This window comes from Marmota monax, unplaced genomic scaffold (assembly GCF_021218885.2).
Source record: "Marmota monax isolate L192 unplaced genomic scaffold, Marmota_monax_Labrador192_F-V1.1 WCK01_AAM20220418_F8-fsc00070, whole genome shotgun sequence".
In the NCBI taxonomy this organism is placed as follows: domain Eukaryota; kingdom Metazoa; phylum Chordata; class Mammalia; order Rodentia; family Sciuridae; genus Marmota; species Marmota monax.
Window position 1 is genome coordinate 9,465,203 of NW_026692116.1, and position 20,602 is coordinate 9,485,804.

At 35.0% G+C, this 20,602-nt stretch overlaps 1 protein-coding gene and 1 long non-coding RNA gene across 2 annotated transcripts in view; one reads left to right on the plus strand and one right to left on the minus strand.

Moving 5' to 3' along the window:
* Positions 1-3,892, minus strand: part of LOC124105228 (uncharacterized) — a 58,868-nt gene extending 54,976 nt beyond the window's left edge. Inside the window, exon 1 of the long non-coding RNA XR_006855668.2 lies at positions 3,840-3,892. This is a non-coding gene — a long non-coding RNA (uncharacterized LOC124105228). The remainder of the gene's footprint in view (positions 1-3,839) is intronic.
* The window catches only part of Plppr4 (phospholipid phosphatase related 4), a 40,776-nt gene extending 20,518 nt beyond the window's left edge, over positions 1-20,258 (plus strand). Inside the window, exons 2-7 of the mRNA XM_046462358.2 lie at positions 2,064-2,249; positions 8,426-8,555; positions 10,648-10,843; positions 12,451-12,508; positions 13,152-13,325; positions 16,399-20,258. Coding sequence (XP_046318314.2) covers positions 2,064-2,249; positions 8,426-8,555; positions 10,648-10,843; positions 12,451-12,508; positions 13,152-13,325; positions 16,399-17,724 — 2,070 coding nt within the window. The 3' untranslated portion in view covers positions 17,725-20,258. The remainder of the gene's footprint in view (positions 1-2,063; positions 2,250-8,425; positions 8,556-10,647; positions 10,844-12,450; positions 12,509-13,151; positions 13,326-16,398) is intronic.
* The last annotated feature ends 344 nt before the right edge of the window (positions 20,259-20,602 follow it).

Sequence of the window (20,602 nt, forward strand, 5' to 3'; positions counted from 1 at the left end):
TCCTATTTTTGTAAAGGAGATACAGAATAGTGGCCAAGACATAAGAATTTGGAACTAGAATTCATGGGTTCAAAATTCTCCTCTACCACTTACTACAGATGATTGCTAAACACCTGCCATAGCACCTATTTTTTTCACAGTAGAAAATTTTAAATTAACCGAGCTTACTACTAATGAATCAAATTAATGCAAATTATATCATATATAATAAGTGCCATATGGAATATTTGTTAAATTAAAACTAAAATATATTTATGGGGATTTATGTGAAAATTTCAATCACTAGTATGTACCATGAAGTGCTGATTTATTGGTTAATACCCAAAGCATCTATTCTTATATATTTCAGGAGAGGAGGAATGATTAGATATTTGTAGAGATCAAATGATCATGAATAAGACAAAATAGACATGTTTTGGCATACTGTTCTCTGGAAATCACCCATCTAAAAAACAGAAAGACAATGCCAGATTAATCATCATACATTACTCATTTTTCCAACAAACCTAACACTTGCCTCATTACTAAGAGACCTCTTAGGAATAAAAGGAATAATGCCAATCTTGTTAATTTATTTTTAAAAAACCAAATGCTGAATGTTGAATACTTTTTTTTTTATAAAACACCTTTGCTATATATATGGCTCAGTAAATATCCTCTCTTCCACAAGTAGCAAAGCCTTAAATGAAACAATTCTTTCAATGCTATGAAAGTTTGAATTTTCAGGTTCTGAAAGGTCTGACGTTAGGCAAAGCATTTACAATATTTTCTCTTTAGCTGAGAGCAGGCCTCTCACCACACTTATGCTCCTTGATGGCCAGTCCTATGTTGTGTTTATTATATTATAGCTAGCACCTGCAGAGTGCCTGGCACACTATAGGGGTTAAAGGAATAATTTAAAAATTCTACACAAACTCTAGAAAACACATTGTGTTTAGTTTGTACATAGATGAAGAGTGAATTAGGCTTTCAGTTAAACAATGGGTAATTTTTAGTGTGTTTGTCCCATGAAATAATTGAAAGATAATTTTACTAAAAATTATTCGTTGCTATCTGAAGTTTTTATTTCAGGGTGACCTGTACTATTATTTGCTAATTCTATTAAGTCTAACCTAATTATTGAAATAAATTAAAGCTTATATTTCACTCAATTAGTTGTTTATCAATAAATATTTATTGCTTCATTAAATTATTAAACAATGTATTAAATGCCTACCCTGTGCCAGGAAAAATTCTATGCACTGGCAACTCAATAACAAATAATACTGATAGATTCTTATTTTGTGTAGCACTTATTTTAGCGAGATATTAGGAAATCTAGGGGGAAAAGTAAGTTAAATATTAAATTAACAAGGAAGTTTCTATAAGGATAAGTGGCAGGGGGAAAATCAAATAAGATGATAGAGGATTGAGTCAAAGACTGCTCTAGATTGAAAGGCATGACATCATTAAATGATGAAAAGAAGCCTACTATACAAAGTGTCAGGCAAAGAACATGAAAGAAAGCAGGAATCACAAATGCAAAGGACTGAGCATGAATGAATTGGACTGTCACAGGACAAAACTGAAGACTAGTTTGATCATAATGGGCAAGGAGTTGGGGAGTGATGAGATTGTAGTACAAGAAGAATAAGCAATGAAAGTAAGGGTAAAACAAGCAGAAACTTGCATTCCCTGGTATGGCATTTGGATTTTTATCCAATAGAATGGGAACCACTAGAGTGCTTAAGATAGGGAGTAATACAAGCTACATATTTTTAGAAGAACTTTTGGGATGCTGTGTGGAAAATGAATGGGTGGAATGGGAGACAAAGAATGGGCAAGGAACACCAATTAGAAGATGAGAGACAAGAAGCTCATAGCAGGCTGGTGGCAAACATGGATGAACTAGGGATATATTTTGAAAGTGGAAACTATAGAACTCATGAATCATTTAATTCTACACCAAACATGTGTGATAAGAGAAGAGGAGAAACCCACCTCTTTCCTATCTCAAGATGTACTGATTATCTGTATGTCTTGTATGTAAGACTAAATTGACCTTCTATGTCCTTCATTCTCAGTTGCCTATATTGGCATCCTCTGTGGTTAGCCTCTATTTCCTTGAGCTCACGGATGTCTTCAAACCTGTACACTCTGGATTCAGCTGCTATGACCGGAGTCTTAGCATGCCGTATATTGAACCAACCCAGGAGGCAATTCCATTCCTCATGTTGCTTAGCTTGGCTTTTGCTGGACCTGCAATTACGGTAAGAATCCCCCTCCCCCTCCTCCCCCCGCCCCAAACACACACACAACATAATTCTTTTTATCAGCCCCATAAAACTAAAAAGTATCACATTGTGTAATAAATGAGTTTAAAACAAATAAAAGGTAAACTCTAAATCTCAGAACAGAAGATCGTGTCTTTGACATATTTTGTCAGCATCACATTGTTAATTAATAAACTACATGTAGTAAGCATGTAGTAAACATCTAGGACATGTATTTATCTCTAATGTTTACTAGCTGTTGAAATAGATTAAGATTTACATAAATCATTATGAAAAATTTTAATTGGATAATTCTCCTTGAATGGCTATTATTAACATTTCTGAGGCACTTCTAATTAATGTGCCTTTCATGTGTTTATTTGCTATCTGAAGTCTGGAAAATTGGAAAAAATAATTAGGTAACCAACACATTTTTTTTCTCAAAAATGAATTTTTATATCATTTCCAGTTTCATTTTAACTATATTAGACTTTTTATTGATTATGAGCACTAAGGTTCAACAACTCTAACAAGGATACAACTGAGATTCCTAGAGAGCACATACATAATAAGATACTTTAGATTCAGAATAGACATTTACATTTAAAAACATGTATCTACTGGAAATGAATTTAAAAAACATAGTTGTTTCTATGTATTAGCACATATCACAAATAACACATTTTTTATACATTTATTAATAAATAAAAGTAGCCAAGCCTTTTCACCATTTCTTCTGCCCCTAGACTACTATCTAAAGAACCAGAAACATGTTTCAAGGATAATAATATCCACTCCTACTAGTAAAAACTCTCATTTTGCTTTGCTGATACTCGTGAATGTCAGAGAAAGTAATTATTAATTAAAAGCTGCATTTAAATAGAGTTTTCATAAGATATTTTAATAAATTGGCTTATTGGGTTTCTATACATCAGCAGTTTTAGAAAACTCTGCAAAAACATTATAAGTTCCATATTTTCATATAGCTATGAATTTGTTTTTAAAATTTTTCCTACATTAAATAATCATAATGTGATATTATACTATAAACAAATTATATAAAATATTCTCAGAAGATAAAACTGAAACTTAATTTCCACTGAACTTTAGTATCATACTTAAAAGGACTCAAACACTTTGTAAATTAATGAGTTATTCAAACTACAGTGACTCCAGGGTGATTAGAACTATTCATGATGTCCTTGGAAGTAGCTGAGACTTTCAGAGAAACATTTTAGAGGGTGAAATGGCTCCAAATAATAGTATCTTTATGTCATTTTTCTAAAAACTTTCAATTAATATATATATATATTATATATATATAATATATATATATTATATATATATATATATAATATATATATATATATATATATATATATATATATCACTTAGTCATTTGGCCAGACAAGAAAGAATATTCTCTTTAAATCTATCACAACAAAAATCACTTCTCCTAATTGAGATATAGTGCCCAGATTTATTACTATTGATATGTTAGAAATAAAATATATAAAATACTACACAAATATTCATGACTGTGCTAAAAAGACACTGTGTTGATATTTAATCATTTAAATAACTTACCTTTTACATATCTGGAAGTTGTTGCTCACCAGGGTATCTTATCAAGTCACTTGGAAAGCAAATTTAATTGTGATGCTCCCTGCCAGGACCATTTATTTCAACTAGCTTCATTTCCTGACATTGTTATATGTCCTGGGGACAACGACCTTGGCCTCATCACTGTGTCCTTGCCTCTGTTAACTCTCTCACTTCCTGTAACAAAATCTCAATACACAGTTTAGGGATGCTCTTTAGGGGAGTCCGGGTCAAAGCTTACTTTCTGGAGCCCTGAGAAATGAGACGGGAAATCTGCCAAGTGACCCAGGAATGTCAGCACTGATTCCTTCCACAAGGCATCTCCATTGCACCTCTACAGGTGTTGAACACCCCTTAATGGGAAAGGAAGCAAACTAGGCAACTATTTGCATCTCGGGGCCCTGATTGGCCCCCATGTCACTTGAAAGCCATAAAGTAGTTCAGGATGTCAGTAATTGTTTTCTACCACACTGATTTCACAGGTTTTTAGTAAAGAACTGGGAGGTGAGACAAATTTTGATATCACTGATCTCAAACATTGTTTTTCTTATCTTTCACTTCAAACATACACTACTTCTAAATTCAACTCCAATTTCATTTTGCCTCTGTTTTTGAGAACATTGCACAAAACACACATTTTCTCTACATCCATGCTGTGGTGTCTGTAATCAACTTGTTCTAGGATCATAATTCTTTCTCTAGCCTTCCCACATTACTCCCCCAATTTTTTCCCGACCCTGAAAATGAAAATAACAGATTCTATTCTCTGATTGTCAAGGATGCCATTTTCTTTTCATCTTTATGACTGCATCAGACTGTTCCAAAAATGCAGTTGAAGAGGAAGTAGGGAGGCAAGAGGAACCCTTCATTTGTAAATGACTTTTAAAGAAGACTGTGCAGAGAGGGGCTTTTTATGTTCATGCATTCAAATAGAAGAAAAAGCAAAATAAAAACACATCAGCAGTATTCTTTAAAAGGATCTTCATATGAACAGAGAAAAAGATCCACTGATTTTGATGCAGGCAATTAAGAATAAAACTTTTAGTGTTTGCTTCTTAGTCTTTTTTTTACTTGTCTTTGTGATATTATACATGCAATTAAAATGCCTTGGTGTCTGTGAAATGAACATTTTTATTTCTCCAAAATTGTCCTTAAGTTACAAAATTTTATTCTTAACATTCAAGTTCATTTACTTTAGCGTGAAAAATAAGATACTCATTTTTGTTTAGGTCCTTTAGAGATTATTTCTAAGGAAAAAAAACACCAAATGTCTGTGTTTATTGCAAATATTTATGAAATATAATTTTTATTACATATTGTTAAAGGATACATATGTCTAATTTTCTAGGCAAATTATGTCATAATTTGATTATAGTTCCTAGAGGCTAATTTTGGATCCAGGAGACTATACAACCAACATGTAGGGTATTAAATGTGTTGGGGCTTCTAAAAGACACTCATTGGAAATCTAAACATTAAACACATTATGACAAGCATTACAATGTTTTTGTTGATTTGTTTTATTTTTCAAAAACAGGGGGAAAAAAAGACTTTTGGATTTTGAGTTTTCCCTATAGGGCTATTCTAAGGGTGGGAGTTTTATAATAATTAGCACAATGTTTCCTCTAACATTTTCCCTGGAGTAGAGTCACTACAAAACACCTTCTCAAAACCCATCCAAGATATTTCTCTCTCTCTCTCTCTCTCTCTCTCTCTCTCTCTCTCTCACACACACACACACACACACACACACACACCCATACACAGTTGTGCTGCTTCTTTTCAGGCTTGGGTACAGAGCAAAACAGACTATTGTGAAAAGATACTTGTCATAAACTGCTTTCTGTTTAAAACAACAATAGCAACAAATAACATTATTGTCAAACCTAAATCCTGACACCATGTCAGCATGCCAAACAAAAGGGGGAAGTAAACTGGCGCCTTTGGAAGTGCATCAGGAAACATGTCTCCTTACACTGAGAATTCTCTTTAAACCAGATTGAATCATTTTGAAAATTCATGCAATGGCATATAGATTGAGGTTAAGTGAATACAAGTATGAAAAGAAAATTGATCTGTTCTTTAATGAGAGGGACAATTGGGTAACTTCAAAATACTGACAGAAACCTCTCTCTGTATTTCATAATCAAGGCAAATATTGTTGACATGCCTTCTTGACATAGGAGTAAAAGCATATTAAAGCAACTAAAATAAAACTGTTGAAATCTCAAGGTCACTTGAGATAATGACTGTTGTGTTGTATAATAAGACACATTTCCCCAGTGGCACTGTACCAATAAATTATTAGGTAATTTAGCATTCATGTGAATTATTACACATAATTGGAAAGAGAAAAGCAAAATTATTCACAGAATTGTTATTGAAGAAGTGAAGACGAAATCAATCTCTGTTAAACATACAACAGTGTCTTTCAAGTGGTTAATTTTCTTGCAATGATGAGTTTGAGATGGTCATGATACCATTTCCTGTAAGCAGCATATGATATCACATCTATCTACACAGTGTTGCACCTAGACATTTCCATGTCTGACTTGAGGTGCTGCTGCTACAGGATGGTGCTTGTCAAGAAGTAAAAATAGCTAACTTAATGCTTCATTATTTAAATAAATCTCTTTTGGTTTTGTCTATACTGATTGGCCTTAAATGAGGTTTTCGTGTCATATGATTATCATATGTATGAAATTGGCAGAGTTCCTTTAAAAGAATTATTTTTTAAATTTTTATACAAATTAAATTCTTTATACTGATACATATGGCACATTACATACAAAACTAAGTATAGCAATTTGAACATTTGAAAGAGAAGGTCAAAGGCTTACTGCCAACATATTGCCATTTAAAAACCATGCACTATAATTTTAAATACTTCATAAAATAAATACTAAACTGGTAATGAGAACTGGGAAAGGTCCCCTGGAAAATCTAACTCCTAACAATAGTTCTAGCTCGGACTTTGGTTTAAATCTTTACACTGACATGATCTCTTATATATGAGATATAGTTGTTATGTCATAAAACCCTACTTCCTTCAGCTTCCTATACTTATATAAATCTATCTAATTTCACAACAATTTTTAGGCTATTTGAAACTTTTTGCATAAATATAACTCATAAATTCAAATCTTGTTTTTATTGTGTAGAATAACTAACAACTCAAATGTACAGGGTAGTTAGCAAAACTGAGTCTCATGGTCAAGGTCACAAACACAAATCCTGCAGTGCCGGGCAATATACGAGGCAGTAAGGAAAAAGGTAACTAAGAAATGATTCTTCCTTATAAGTGTCCTAGCATAGTGAAAGACAATCAAATGAACAATTAAAGTGCTCTTGAATAAAGCTGTGCTAGAGAAAAGGACTAGGTGTTAAGGGAGCCACACAGAAAGAGATGTAATTCAGGGTACAATAAGAGGGTTCAAGGAAAACCTCCTGAAGGAAACAATGCTTAAGTAATATTGAGTTCCTTCACAGATCTCCCGCGTCCTAAAATCCTGCAGCAAAGTGCATCATTTCCTTACCTTAGGACGGTCCTGATTCTGTGGTATGGTTCTCTCTCCATTTCAAACACATTGTCTAAATGTCTTCCACCTAGAAAATACTACCTGCTTAACTGGATTCTCTTATTATCTGCCTTCTCCAATAAAATAACCACTGGCCATTTGTGGCTATTTAAAGTCTAAATTAATTTAATTTTTAAAAATATATTATAATACAAGGAAATAAAATTAAGTACTCAGCTCATTTGCAGTAACTACGTTTCAAATCCTCAACAGCTACATGTGAGTAGTGGCTACCATATCAGAGAGTGAAAAACAGAGTTTAATCCTGGCAGAAATTTTTATGGGGCAGCTGTGCTGTAGGTAGTACCTGTTCATACTCACATGTGTTTTCCATAGACTGGTCCTTCTACTAAATTCCAAGTTGGTTTGTTAACCTAATCTGCTAGGGAAAAAAATCTGGTTCCAGGCTGTAGTTGTGGCTCAGCAGTGGAGTATTTGTCTAGCATGTGTGAGGTGCTGGTTTCAATCCTCAGCACTACATAAAAAATAAACAAATAGATAATAAATAAAGGTGTTGTGTCCATCTACAACTAAAATATATATAATAATAATCTGGTTCCTAATTCTCATTTTACCTTCTCCCACTCATCTTCTTTTCACAATTTTAGGGATGAAATACCAAAGCTCTAAGAGTTAGGATAGAATCACTCACCCTGTGATTAACTGTGTAGGTGTCCCTAGGTATGGTTGGGAAAAGTGTTAAAGCCCAATTACTGCAGCCACATTGAAATGCTAGGATGCTCTCACACCCTTGAGCAGTGCACAGGAGGACAGAAGATTCAGGCAAATCTCACAGTGCCCTGATTTTGTTTTCTTCTCATCACTTGTTCAGATACCCAGGAGAAATGGTTTATTTTTGCTAAAGCTTTTAAGAAAAATACATCTTTGCTTTGTTGAACTGATGGTGTGTTGAGATGGTATATAATTCTTTTATATTTGTTGTATAACAGGCATACCAACACTCCTTTCCTGAATGCCCTTTGTTTTTTTCAGATTATGGTAGGAGAAGGAATTCTCTACTGTTGCCTCTCCAAAAGAAGAAATGGAGTTGGACTGGAACCTAACATTAATGCTGGAGGCTGCAATTTCAACTCTTTTCTTAGAAGAGCAGTCAGATTTGTTGGTGGGTGTGAGGAGTCACAAAGAAAGGAAATGTTTTTACAAATAGAAATGTTATATTTAATTACAGATATTAAGTCTCTAAAGCTATAATTTAGATGTATAATTTAAGTACATGATGTGTTTTACATTATACAAGAAACTGTTAAAACACCAAAATTTAGGCTATCTGCAATCTATTATTTACAGTTATGGTCCTTGTTTGGAAAGCTAACTTGCCATGCATTTCAGTGTATTTTTTTCTTACCTCAAGTTGAAGCATGAATTTACTTTAAATGGTTCCACTGAATGTGTGTTCAGTTTTTCTTAATGGAGAAAAAACTCGAGCAAGCCAGTGCAATAACTCTTCAGAAGTTACTTTAGTCACATCTGTGATTTCATTTCTTGGAGTGTGTTCATCCAGAAGTTATTGCATGTGCAAATGTCAAAATGTCACAATAGTATACTGTTTCGTGGCTATTTTTCCTGTAATCTCTAACTCTTGTTTTTTTTTCTATGAGACCTGTAGGAAATCTATAGGCCTGATTAAGCACCATCTGAATCAAATCAATTTCTAAATCTTCATTTCTTCTAAATTAGCATGGGACCATAGTAATATAGTTTGAGTCATTGTCCTTTTTTGTTTTCATAAGTGAGTTAAGTAACCACCCACAATATACCACACCAACCTAAATGTTTTATATTCACTCCAAGAAAGTCAGTAAAAGTTATTTTTATGTATGACATGTCAGTTCAAAGGAGTAGGTAGCTACATTTAATATCTAGTAGATGATTAAATGCAACCTTTTCTGTTGCAAGAGGAAATATCTGATCTAAATCATTTCCTAAAGTCTGCTCCTCTAAGCATCATATTGAAATGGTAAGAAAACAATAGGACCCTTAGCAGGATCCAAGGCAAGGAAATAAAACTCCAGGACACATAAGCTCATCTCAAAGAAAGTTTTCCCTAACATAACCAAGTGTGTGGACAAAAGGGCATTTACCTTCTCTGAAATGCTGTCAACCACCTCAACATCTGTATACCTAAAGATTCTAGGTTTCCAAAAGCATAAGTACATTTCCCTTATTATTTAAACTCTTCGCAAAGTCCTTGCATACTTCTAGGAATAAGAAGGTGGAAATAAAATTTCTGTATCATGAATCCCAGGTGTGTTGGCAGAGCAGGAATTGAAAGAGTGTTAGTTTGATGATATTAAATAGAGAAGAAAAATATAAAACAGGGTAATGTGCAAGCCAGGGTTCTTGGTCTAAAGGTGGCTAGTGAAGAATTACGGAGATGCCTTTCATAAGGATTTCTGAGTAACTCATGAATCAGAATCAGGCAATCAAGTAAGAATGAATTCAGGGAATCAAGACAATATGTAGGGAGCCAGTCAGTTCCAGGCCATGTGTACATAATCACAGAGCAAGACTCCTAAGGACAAGGACAAGCAAGCTACCACAAGCAGACATATTTTTTGACAAAAAAAGATAGAATTTTGGTGGAGATATAAAAACATCATCCCCAAATTCCAAACACTGAGGGAGGCTCCATAGCTGTGTTCCTACGTTATGATTGTTGTTTCCATGACAGAACCTGCAAGCCTCTTCTCTGTTTTAATTAGCATTCTAGCATGAATGTAGGGAATGAGAATGGATTTGATAGAGTTTGGTTTAACTGTTGGCTAGAGTGATGGACCACAAGAAGAAAGCCCTGGCAGCATAAAAAAAAAATGCCTAGCAAGTTTAAATTTAGTTTTATTTTTGATTCATTCTTCCAATTTAATCCTTCTCAATTCACACAGTTGGTCACCTTAAGGTGTGCCAGGTGTTTCACAAGTGGCCTATGGTAGACAACATTAAAGATTGGCCCTATTTAACAAAACTGACAAAAATGCCTTAAATTAGTACTTTGGAAATATTCATTTTATTCTTAAGTATCTGTTAAGAAATTTAGGAATTTTCTATACTATCTTCTCAAAATTAACCTAGGGAAATTAATGATGACAAGCGATTTTGAGGTCTCCATGTTAAGGTGCAATAAACAGGATTGAAGCTGATACAGCATTGGCACTGGCCATCAACTTGGTAACAGCTTCTTTTCATTTTGCTTGTAGGTGTTCATGTCTTTGGACTATGCTCTACAGCTCTCATTACAGATATCATACAACTGTCCACAGGATATCAGGCACCATACTTTCTGACTGTGTGCAAGCCAAACTATACTTCTCTGAATGTATCTTGCAAAGAAAATTCCTACATTGTGGAAGATATTTGCTCAGGATCTGACCTTACCGTTATCAACAGTGGCAGGTTAGAAACTGAGATCTAAGAACATTTCATGTCAACGTTTTCATTATTCAGTAACTGTTTGGGGTACTACCTTAAGCATGATATATCAGTCATAACAACTTTGATTCCCCCCCCCTCAATTTAACAATTTCTTTAGTGTTTGTAACAGAAATCCATTGGTGGCTCATTCCAAATCCCTCTTGTATTCTCTAGATTTTAGCATTATAGTCTCCTACTAGTCTTCATATCATAGTATTCCAGTCACACCTTAAGACTGGAATGACCTAAAAGCAAACTGCTACTCATTTGGTTTTAGGTTACCACAATTGGTTTACTTTAGGATATTTACTTTAGGATATTTAGCCAATATTTATATTGGCTAAAGTGGAACACTAAAAGCCAATGTAGTAAATATCTATCTCATATCTTTTGTACAAAGAATCATGAATTTTCACTTTGGTTGAGTTTGGAAAGAGGTAACCTCTACAAGGTCATTTGTTTTCTTTGAATGAACACAGAAGATTGGAACAGCTTCTGGCCTTACATTTCAGAAAACAAAGGAACAGAAAAACTCAAGAACTACTAAAGCATTGATTTTTTTTTCAATCAATAAAGTAAAGATAAACTTTTATGACAGGAGAAAGTACCAAAGAAACTTACAAGAAATAAATTATAAAGGAATATGGGGCAATAAATGATTATGATACATTTGGATTGGTCATTCAGTGAGTTCTCAAAGATCTATCGAAGAGTGAAAAATACTTTGATAACTAATCTTGAAGAATCAGAACTCAATATTTCATGATATACATTCAAGTTCTCATGATCTTTCAATAATCAAGACCAGTCCTCAGTGATTTTAAGTTCTATTACATTATTTCATCTGTGTTAATAATAAATACCAAATAATTAGGAGAGCACTAATATACATGAATTTTATTTTTCTCAATTTTTAACCCATAGCAAAAAAAATCTGTCTTCTTTTTGGACCATCCTTTTCAGTTTTCTCTTCCACTATTCTGTCATCCAGCACACCAACCCTGCTCCTTTAATTGCTTAACTAAATAAAAAAGCTCTGACATTCTTGAGACGATAATTATTTTAAAGTGGAATACACTGAGAAACATGTTGTTAAAATTAGATTTTTCTTAGGCTTTCCAGAGTATAGAAGATCTACTGCTGTGAGAAAATACTTTTGTCTTTTTACAATTTTTTGTAAATTAAATACTTAAAATCACAGAAAAGTTTTAAAGCTGTAAATCTTTAGATTTTTATGAACTTTTACTTTAACATAATTCTAATACTGAAGAACAATTATCCTTTTTTCCATTCCATTTCTATTTTTCCAACATCATTTCAATGGCATAATCAAGAAGTTTCTTTGTCAAGCTGGTACTTATTAATACAGGAAAGCACATCCCTAGTATTCTTTAACACTAATGGTGATTAGCAGTGGCAGGGTTTTTTTTTTTTTAATTGCCAGGTTTTCCACAGAAAACTATACATAAGTTAAAGTTACCGTTGTTGTCTTGTGGCCTAAGTTGACCATTTTAACCACCCAGGGTTGAGATGATTGCTAACATTGTATCTAAGCTAAAAGACATAACTGGACTGTCTTCCTTTGGCAGAAAGTCGTTCCCTTCTCAACACGCGACCCTCGCTGCCTTTGCAGCCGTGTACGTTTCGGTAAGTAATTAGTTCTTTTTCATTAAATTGTGTCCTGTAGAAAATCAGAGGAACAATCATTGTCTCCAGGTGACTAATTAGTTCATAAGCTTGAACAGTGCATCCCTTCAATGCAATGGCATCAAAAGCAGGAATCAAAAGCTACTATTAAAAAAATGGCACAGTAAAAATTTTTTTCTACAGTTATAATTATATTTATTTATCTTGTATCCTCTTAATGCAATATTATACTTTGTTGAGAGGGTATTGTGAAATACACGAATATTACAAGTACTAAAAGAATTACACACAAACACACACACACACACAATTTTCAATATTTATGTAACAATGGTGATTTCTAGGACAGTATAAATTTGAAATGTTGTGCAATGAATAGTCATTGTAGCCCATGAAGTCTTTTATGAGGAAAATGGACTGTAGTTATGTGACAACTAACATGGAGATTAAATTGTGATCTAATTCTACTGTCTCGTTTTTTTTTTAGACTTCCATGTAATTAAATGAGAGATCTGTTATTTATTTGATGAATTTTGTCATGCATTTCCCCTCTTACCAGGTGGAGAATAGCCATAGCAGAGAGAAGAATTTTCTAATAAAATAGCTGTTCGAGCATAATTAATCCATTTCTTTCATTTTTAAGATGTACTTCAATTCCACATTAACGGATTCCTCTAAGCTCCTGAAACCCCTCTTGGTCTTCACATTTATCATCTGTGGAATCATCTGCGGGCTAACACGGATAACACAATATAAGAACCACCCTGTTGATGTCTATTGTGGTTTTTTAATTGGAGGAGGCATTGCACTGTATTTGGTAAATAATTTATTATTTTTTTTGATGAGCCACAGTTTGAAATGGAGAACTATACATACCATATTTTGCATAATAATAATTTGAACTACACATACCATATTTTGCATAATAATAATTTACTCAAAAATATTTTGTATTCATGAGACAAATCTCAGGCTGTGTCTCCATTCAAAGTTGAATTACACATCCCTCTTTCAGTATAATAATTTATTGAACTCTTTATTCTGAGCCAGAAGTTGTGATTTAAGAATTGCTGTATTTTATCTTTACAAAAATGGCATATACTATTATTAATATAACTTTACAGATGAGAAAAGTGAGTATTTGTGAAAGCAAAGGTTTGTGAAAGTGAAGGTTTAATTTGCCCAATAACACAGATGTAGGCACCTAAATGTAATTTTGTTCCAACTATCAGTAAATTCTCTAATATTGTGTTACTTTCAAACCTGATCTTCAAGATAAGTATTTGCATCATAAGGAAACTGAGATTATCCATTTTACTTGCTCATTCATTCATTCATTTTTCATATATTCAATATCCACTCTTTTCTAGCACTGTGCTGATTATTAAAACAGTGAAAAATAAGAGGTTTTCTTTAGAAATTTACAATATAAAGATTACCATTAGCAATATGTTAAATGTTATAATAAGGTGTAAATGAAGCCCTTTGGGAATAGCAAACTGCCTAAGGAACATGAAGAAGCCTTTACAGAAATGATGTTTTTTTGTTTGTTTTTGTTTTTTAATATTTATTTTTTAGTTATAGGTGGACACAATATCTCTATTTTATTTTTATATGGTGCTGAGGATTGAACCCAGTGCCTCATGCATGGTAGGCAAGCACTCTACCTCTGAGCCACAACCCCAGCCCTGATGTGTTTATATTATTAAAAACATTAGAGTTTCTTAGAGTAAGGAAGGAAAGAGGGCAGTCAAGGAGAAGAAATTACATCTTCAAGGATATGGCCATGTGAAAGAGTGGAGGGTGAGGAAACAGGAGGAAGGAGAGATAAGGGGCAGATTTATAGCTTGGAAGAATGAACTAATGGTGACTTCATGAGCAGGGTGGGTAAATGATAGAGGAAACAGGTTGGTCAGGTAAAGGGGAGTTGATGAGTTCAATTTAATCAATAGGCAGCTGAATAGTTGCGTCTGAGGCTGAAAAGAACAATCAGTACTGAGATTTGTAAATGATGGATATTATTGGTAGAAGTATCAAAGTAGTTATTTGCAGCATATAAAATTGCCAAATCATAAGAATAAAAGGAGCCAGGGACTACCAATATGGAAGGAACATGCAGGAAAAAAAAAGGTAATAATGAAGGAAACTGAGAGGACCTGACAGAGAATAAAAGTTAGTTGTCTATAGCAGGAGTTCTAAATCATGTGGTCTTGTTACACTTGAGAATAGACAAGATGATTACAAAAAATAATAAAAGTACTGAAGTGTGCAATGATTTACTTTCCAATGTTGTAAACTAGCACAGTCAGGATTGTTACTTTACATCTCATTCTCACTCACATGTTTTCTTCAGTGGAGTATAAAGGGATCACATTAAAATTAGTGTGCTGGAAATGGTGCATAAGCCATAGGAGTATTGACCAGCAATGCTACAGTAGGAATAAAGAGGCTGAGAACTGCCACTCTCTAGTTCATACATTGCCTTTGCACTGGTGTAAGTGTCCTGGAATTAGTATGGGATTTCCAGATCAAAAAATTGGGGGTGAATTTCAACTTTCCTGAAACTTGCCCATTTGGGAAAGTTACATAGCCTCTTAAAAGCCTGTTTCTTCATTTATAAAATGAGGATAATAACTATCTGTCTCATAATATGAAAAGAATTTTAAAATGAGATCAGCATCCTTGGACAATATCCAGAGCTTACTGTCCAGTGGAGGAGTTGTCCAAACTTACAAATTTAAATACAATCAATAGAACATTGAGTTACTTCTTCTGGTGAGTTGTAATGGTAACAGTTTAGACTGATACTATTTAAGAGGATTTTAACCAGGAATTAAAATTGCTGTAGATGCAGAAGCTTGACTTTATTCCATTCCTGTTTGTACTCCATGATTGGAAATTTATCAGTTCTAAGTCCACGATGTTCTTCATTGTGAAACATTCTATATAATGTTAAATTCAAATAATTCCATTGTTTAGTCTTGAAAGGTTGACAGTGGTTACCTTCTGTTGAAATAAGCACCCAAGTATATATCTGCTGCTTAATCTTAAAAGCTTCCCCAAAATCTTAAAACTCAGTAGAGAGTCAATCTACTATATGTAAAAAAAAGGTAATAACTTTGACTTTGAACGTTTAGCTTTTTCCAAATCTAAAACAAACAAAAAGATTGATAGACAAAATATGAAGACAAAATGAAGTAAAATTTGACTCAGACTGAGAGTAGTGGCATTAACTTAATTAAGATTCCCCCACTGAAGGTCAAGGGTAAATCTGGAAGGAACATGGGTCCACCATTTGGCAGTGGCTTCTGCCCTCTCTGCTGAGTGCACCCTGTACAAAGCTGAACAGGCAAGGCTGACCTCAATGTGAGTTGTGACAATATATTCTCTGACCTCGTTTCAAAACCGGAAATCACGTTTTATGAATGATCCATTGTTCTGTATTCTCTGCAACTCATCTACTTTTCAAAATAAGGTATGATTGAAAACTGAAGGCAAAATAAATCATTTAATTTTTTTAAGGTGTCACTCAACAGGGAAGTTCCCAAATCAATCCAGAAAAAAAAAATGAATTGCTTTGAAAGATAGAACAAAATGTCCTTATTTCTTTCACGGTCTCCTTTTCCTCTCAGAATACACAGGGTAAATGTCAAAAACATCCAGGAGGATGGAAAAAAGAGATGGTGTCTGTGTTTCTGTACAATTAGTTCAGTTAATTAGGACAGAGCTTACTGTTTTCCCAAATAATTGTCCTGTTTATTTGTGGTTAAAAAAAAAAAAAAAAAAAGCTTCCCCCTGGCACCTGACTTATTTATGCATGTCATGCACTCTGGGGGAAACAGCAGGTATGCGTCCTAGAGCATGATATTTATGGTTTTGCCTTGAACTAGGGCCTGTATGCTGTGGGGAATTTTCTGCCTAATGAAGACAGTATGTTTCAGCACAGAGAAGCCCTCCGGTCTCTGACAGATCTCAATCAGGACCCCAGCCGGGTTCTAGCAGCTAAAAACGGCAGCAGCAGTGACGGGATTGCTCACACAGAGGGCATCCTCAACCGAAACCACCGAGACGCCAGCTCCCTAACAAACCTCAAAAGGGCAAACGCCGACGTGGAAATCATCACTCCGCGGAGCCCCATGGGGAAGGAGAACATGGTTACCTTCAGCAACACCCTGCCGAGAGCCAACACGCCCTCCGTGGAAGACCCTGTCAGAAGAAACGCGAGCATTCATGCCTCTATGGATTCTGCTCGATCCAAGCAGCTCCTCACCCAGTGGAAGAATAAGAATGAGAGTCGGAAGTTGTCTCTGCAAGTTATGGAGACTGAGCCCGGGCAGTCACCCCCCAGATCCATAGAAATGAGGTCAAGCTCAGAGCCATCCAGGGTGGGGGTGAATGGAGACCACCACGGTCCTGGCAATCAGTACCTCAAGATCCAGCCGAGCACTGTCCCCGGGTGTAACAACAGCATGCCTGGAGGCCCAAGAGTGTCCATCCAGTCCCGCCCTGGCTCCTCACAGCTGGTGCACATCCCTGAGGAGACCCAGGAAAACATAAGCACCTCCCCCAAGAGTAGCTCTGCTCGGGCCAAGTGGTTGAAGGCAGCTGAGAAGACCGTGGCCTGTAACAGAAGCAACAGTCAGCCTCGAATCATGCAAGTGATAGCCATGTCCAAGCAGCAGGGCGTCCTGCAGAGTAGCCCCAAGAACACCGAGGGCAGCACCGTCTCCTGCACCGGATCCATCCGCTACAAAACCTTGACAGACCACGAGCCCAGTGGGATCGTGAGAGTCGAGGCTCACCCGGAGAACAACAGGCCCATCATCCAGATCCCGTCCACCGAAGGCGAAGGCAGTGGCTCCTGGAAATGGAAGGCTCCTGAGAAGGGCAGCCTTCGCCAAACTTACGAGCTCAACGATCTCAACAGGGACTCAGAAAGCTGTGAGTCCCTGAAAGACAGCTTTGGTTCTGGAGATCGCAAGAGAAGCAACATTGATAACAATGAGCATCACCACCATGGGATCACCACCATCCGTGTCACCCCAGTGGAGGGCAGTGAAATTGGCTCAGAGACGTTGTCCATTTCTTCCTCCCGCGACTCCACCCTTCGGAGAAAGGGCAACATCATTTTAATCCCTGAGAGAAGCAACAGCCCGGAAAACACTAGAAATATCTTCTACAAAGGAACCTCCCCAACACGGGCTTATAAGGATTGAGTGATGACCATTCATTCAATCATTTGGTCGACTCCCAAAAGACTGAGTGTTGATTCTACCTGCTCCGGAGGATCGGAAAGCCTTCTCTCCAAATTAGATAGTTCACCATCCGCACGGAACTCTCTACATCTTGAGAACTACCACACTAAACTTGTAGATTTAACATCAGGGGGAGGGAAAAGCACAATGCAAAAACCTAACTAATGTGATAATGTGAAGAGTTTTCTTGAAACCTATCATCAGATTCAAAAGGTTTTGCAGAGGGCAGTATTAAAAGAAAGTGGTTTCCTTCTATGTATACTATTTTACTTCCTGAATGTGCCAACTTTGGGGATTTTTCTTTATAATTAGCTGTGGGAATCCAGAACACACAGGTTTTCTCGACAGCAGAGGCCATGCAGTATTATATATTCATTTTGCAGAATCTGCACCTACAGCTCAATATGGGTGGTGCTGATTATTATAGTACATGTACCATGTAAACTCTCAAACTCTATTTAGCTGTGAAATAGTGGTGTGCAATTCCTTGTCAAAGAAATGCTACTTTATTAAGAAGATGCTGGCTACTTTGTGTTAGAATAGGATAACCGCAGCTTCCCTGTAGTGGCTCTCACAGTCAGAAAATGGAAGGTTTATGTGCGCTTCTTCGAAATTATGCGTTCTTCAACATCAAAACTTGTGTAGGAATATTTTCAGTGAATGGGAGTAAGTAACTTGTGCTTTTTTGCATAGTTTTTCTGCTGCTTTTTATTTACGTACAGGTACTGCTAATGAAGAATCGGATTTTCAGTGAGTAAATCTGCATAATTTAAAAATACATATTGTTTCAGAAAATCTTTTGAAATTGTTGTGTTTATATTTTGCATTTTATGACTCTTAATTTATTAATTTTATTTGATGTTATATGATATGTTTTCCTGCTCTAAAAGTGAAAATAATTGACATTCCTTCAGCAGAGTAGACTGTTGTGAAGTTATAAACAAGAAATCTGAGCCAAAACTTGACATTGTGGGTTATCTTGCCAGAAATGTTGGTCAAATCTATCCTTATGTGTCTCCAACCAGCTGGCTTAGGTTGCCATCATAATAATCCAAAAATTTCATTTTGTCCTAGATATTAACCTTTTCCAATATCCTGATACCAGAAATCTACAGCCAGAGTGGTTGGATTTTACCCCCTTCCCTAAAATATTTTTTTTGGACACCAACAGGAAGAATCTGGAAAAAAAAAAGCAAATTGATAAGTGAAAGTATTTTACTGTATAAATAAAGAGTGTATTTCTTCAAAATATCTGAAGGCACAGTTTTCGTGCTTAACATACCATCAACAAGATTTTGCTACCTATCTTGTTAAGCCTTGAGCCTAAATCAAAGGAAACCAATACTATCAGTAACAAGAAGATGAAAACAAAATATTTTGAAGTGTTTTCCAAGTTAAATATTTAAGGTATGAAGAAATATTGGTTCTTGGAATTTAGTATTAAACCTTTTTACACCATTTCTTAAGAATTCTAATGTACAATTGATGATTGCCAAGAGCATAAAAGGAAAAAAAAAAAAAAACAGAGCTGGTTGATTTGATCTCAGCTCAGGTTTCAATGAGAACATGAGTTGTTCAGAGATGGATATTATCATATCATATCAGCTTCTACATGAAAAGGGCAGAGCTTTCTAGAAACACCAATCTCCTAAAGCATTAGGAATTTAGCTGAAACCAGCAGAATTGTAAACCCTGGCAATAAAATACAGACTCATCATGTCCCTTCTGGCAATTTCCTTCTCAGAGAGAGAAGTGGGAGTAAACCGCTGCCTTCCCCACTTCTTACCATCACCACCATCATGACATTCCTTCTGGCTGGTGCCAGCGTGCAGAGGGGAAGGTGGACTGGTTTTAGTACTCTGTAGAAGAAATAAGCTGCAGCATTTCAGGTGCAGATGATATTTCCTAATCTTTCCTATTTCTTAACAAAAGATTTTAAAGTACTTCTCTAGTCATTGAATTTTTTTTCTTTACATAATATTGATATATTCTTTTTCTACTCAAAGTGCCAAAGGCTACAGTTTTTAATGACTTAACAAATTGTACCACATTGTTAAGGAAATATAACGGTAGACACTAGAACTCAGACCTCTGCATGTATATTTGATAACACATCTTTTGTAAAAAAAAAAGATTACAAAAAAATTTGTTTACATTCCACTGGTACCTTAATTTAAAATAAATCAGACTAACAGGTGGTATCTCTTCGTAGTGTTCTATTTACCTTATTTGCTAATGGGAGCACTTCTTCCTTTGTTAGGCTGTGCTTTATTGATAAAATCAAGTATTGAATAAAGAGAGTTAATTATCTTTTTAAAGTAAATAAAATTATGAATATATATATAATATATATATATATATATATAAAGTATTGTGTTTAATAAAATGTTATGCAATGTTTTCCAAACTGATAAAGTTTGTAAAGTGCTATAAATGTATTTTGTTAATTACAGATCAGAGCTATTGTGTGAGTATATTGTGCTAACATCATAGAAATAAAGATTAGATTTCTTCATCAAAATTGGAATGGTTTGGTTTTTACTTCAGACAAAGTATGAATGGATATTAAGTTAGCTGATAGAAAAACTGCTGAGGAAATAAGAATGAACCTGAATTGATTAACTCACATTTATTTAGAAGAAAGAATTGCACTAAGAAGAGTTTGTCAAACTACAACACATTTCCTTTTCTAGAAATTTTATTTTGTACTTAGCAAAGGAATTCTATTTTTTTAGACATACACCTTTTCACTATCAATGCTATGATGCTATTGATGTTATAGCATACAAAAAGGAAAATATGAAAGAGTCAGGGTCAACACTCTGCATCAATTTTTGAC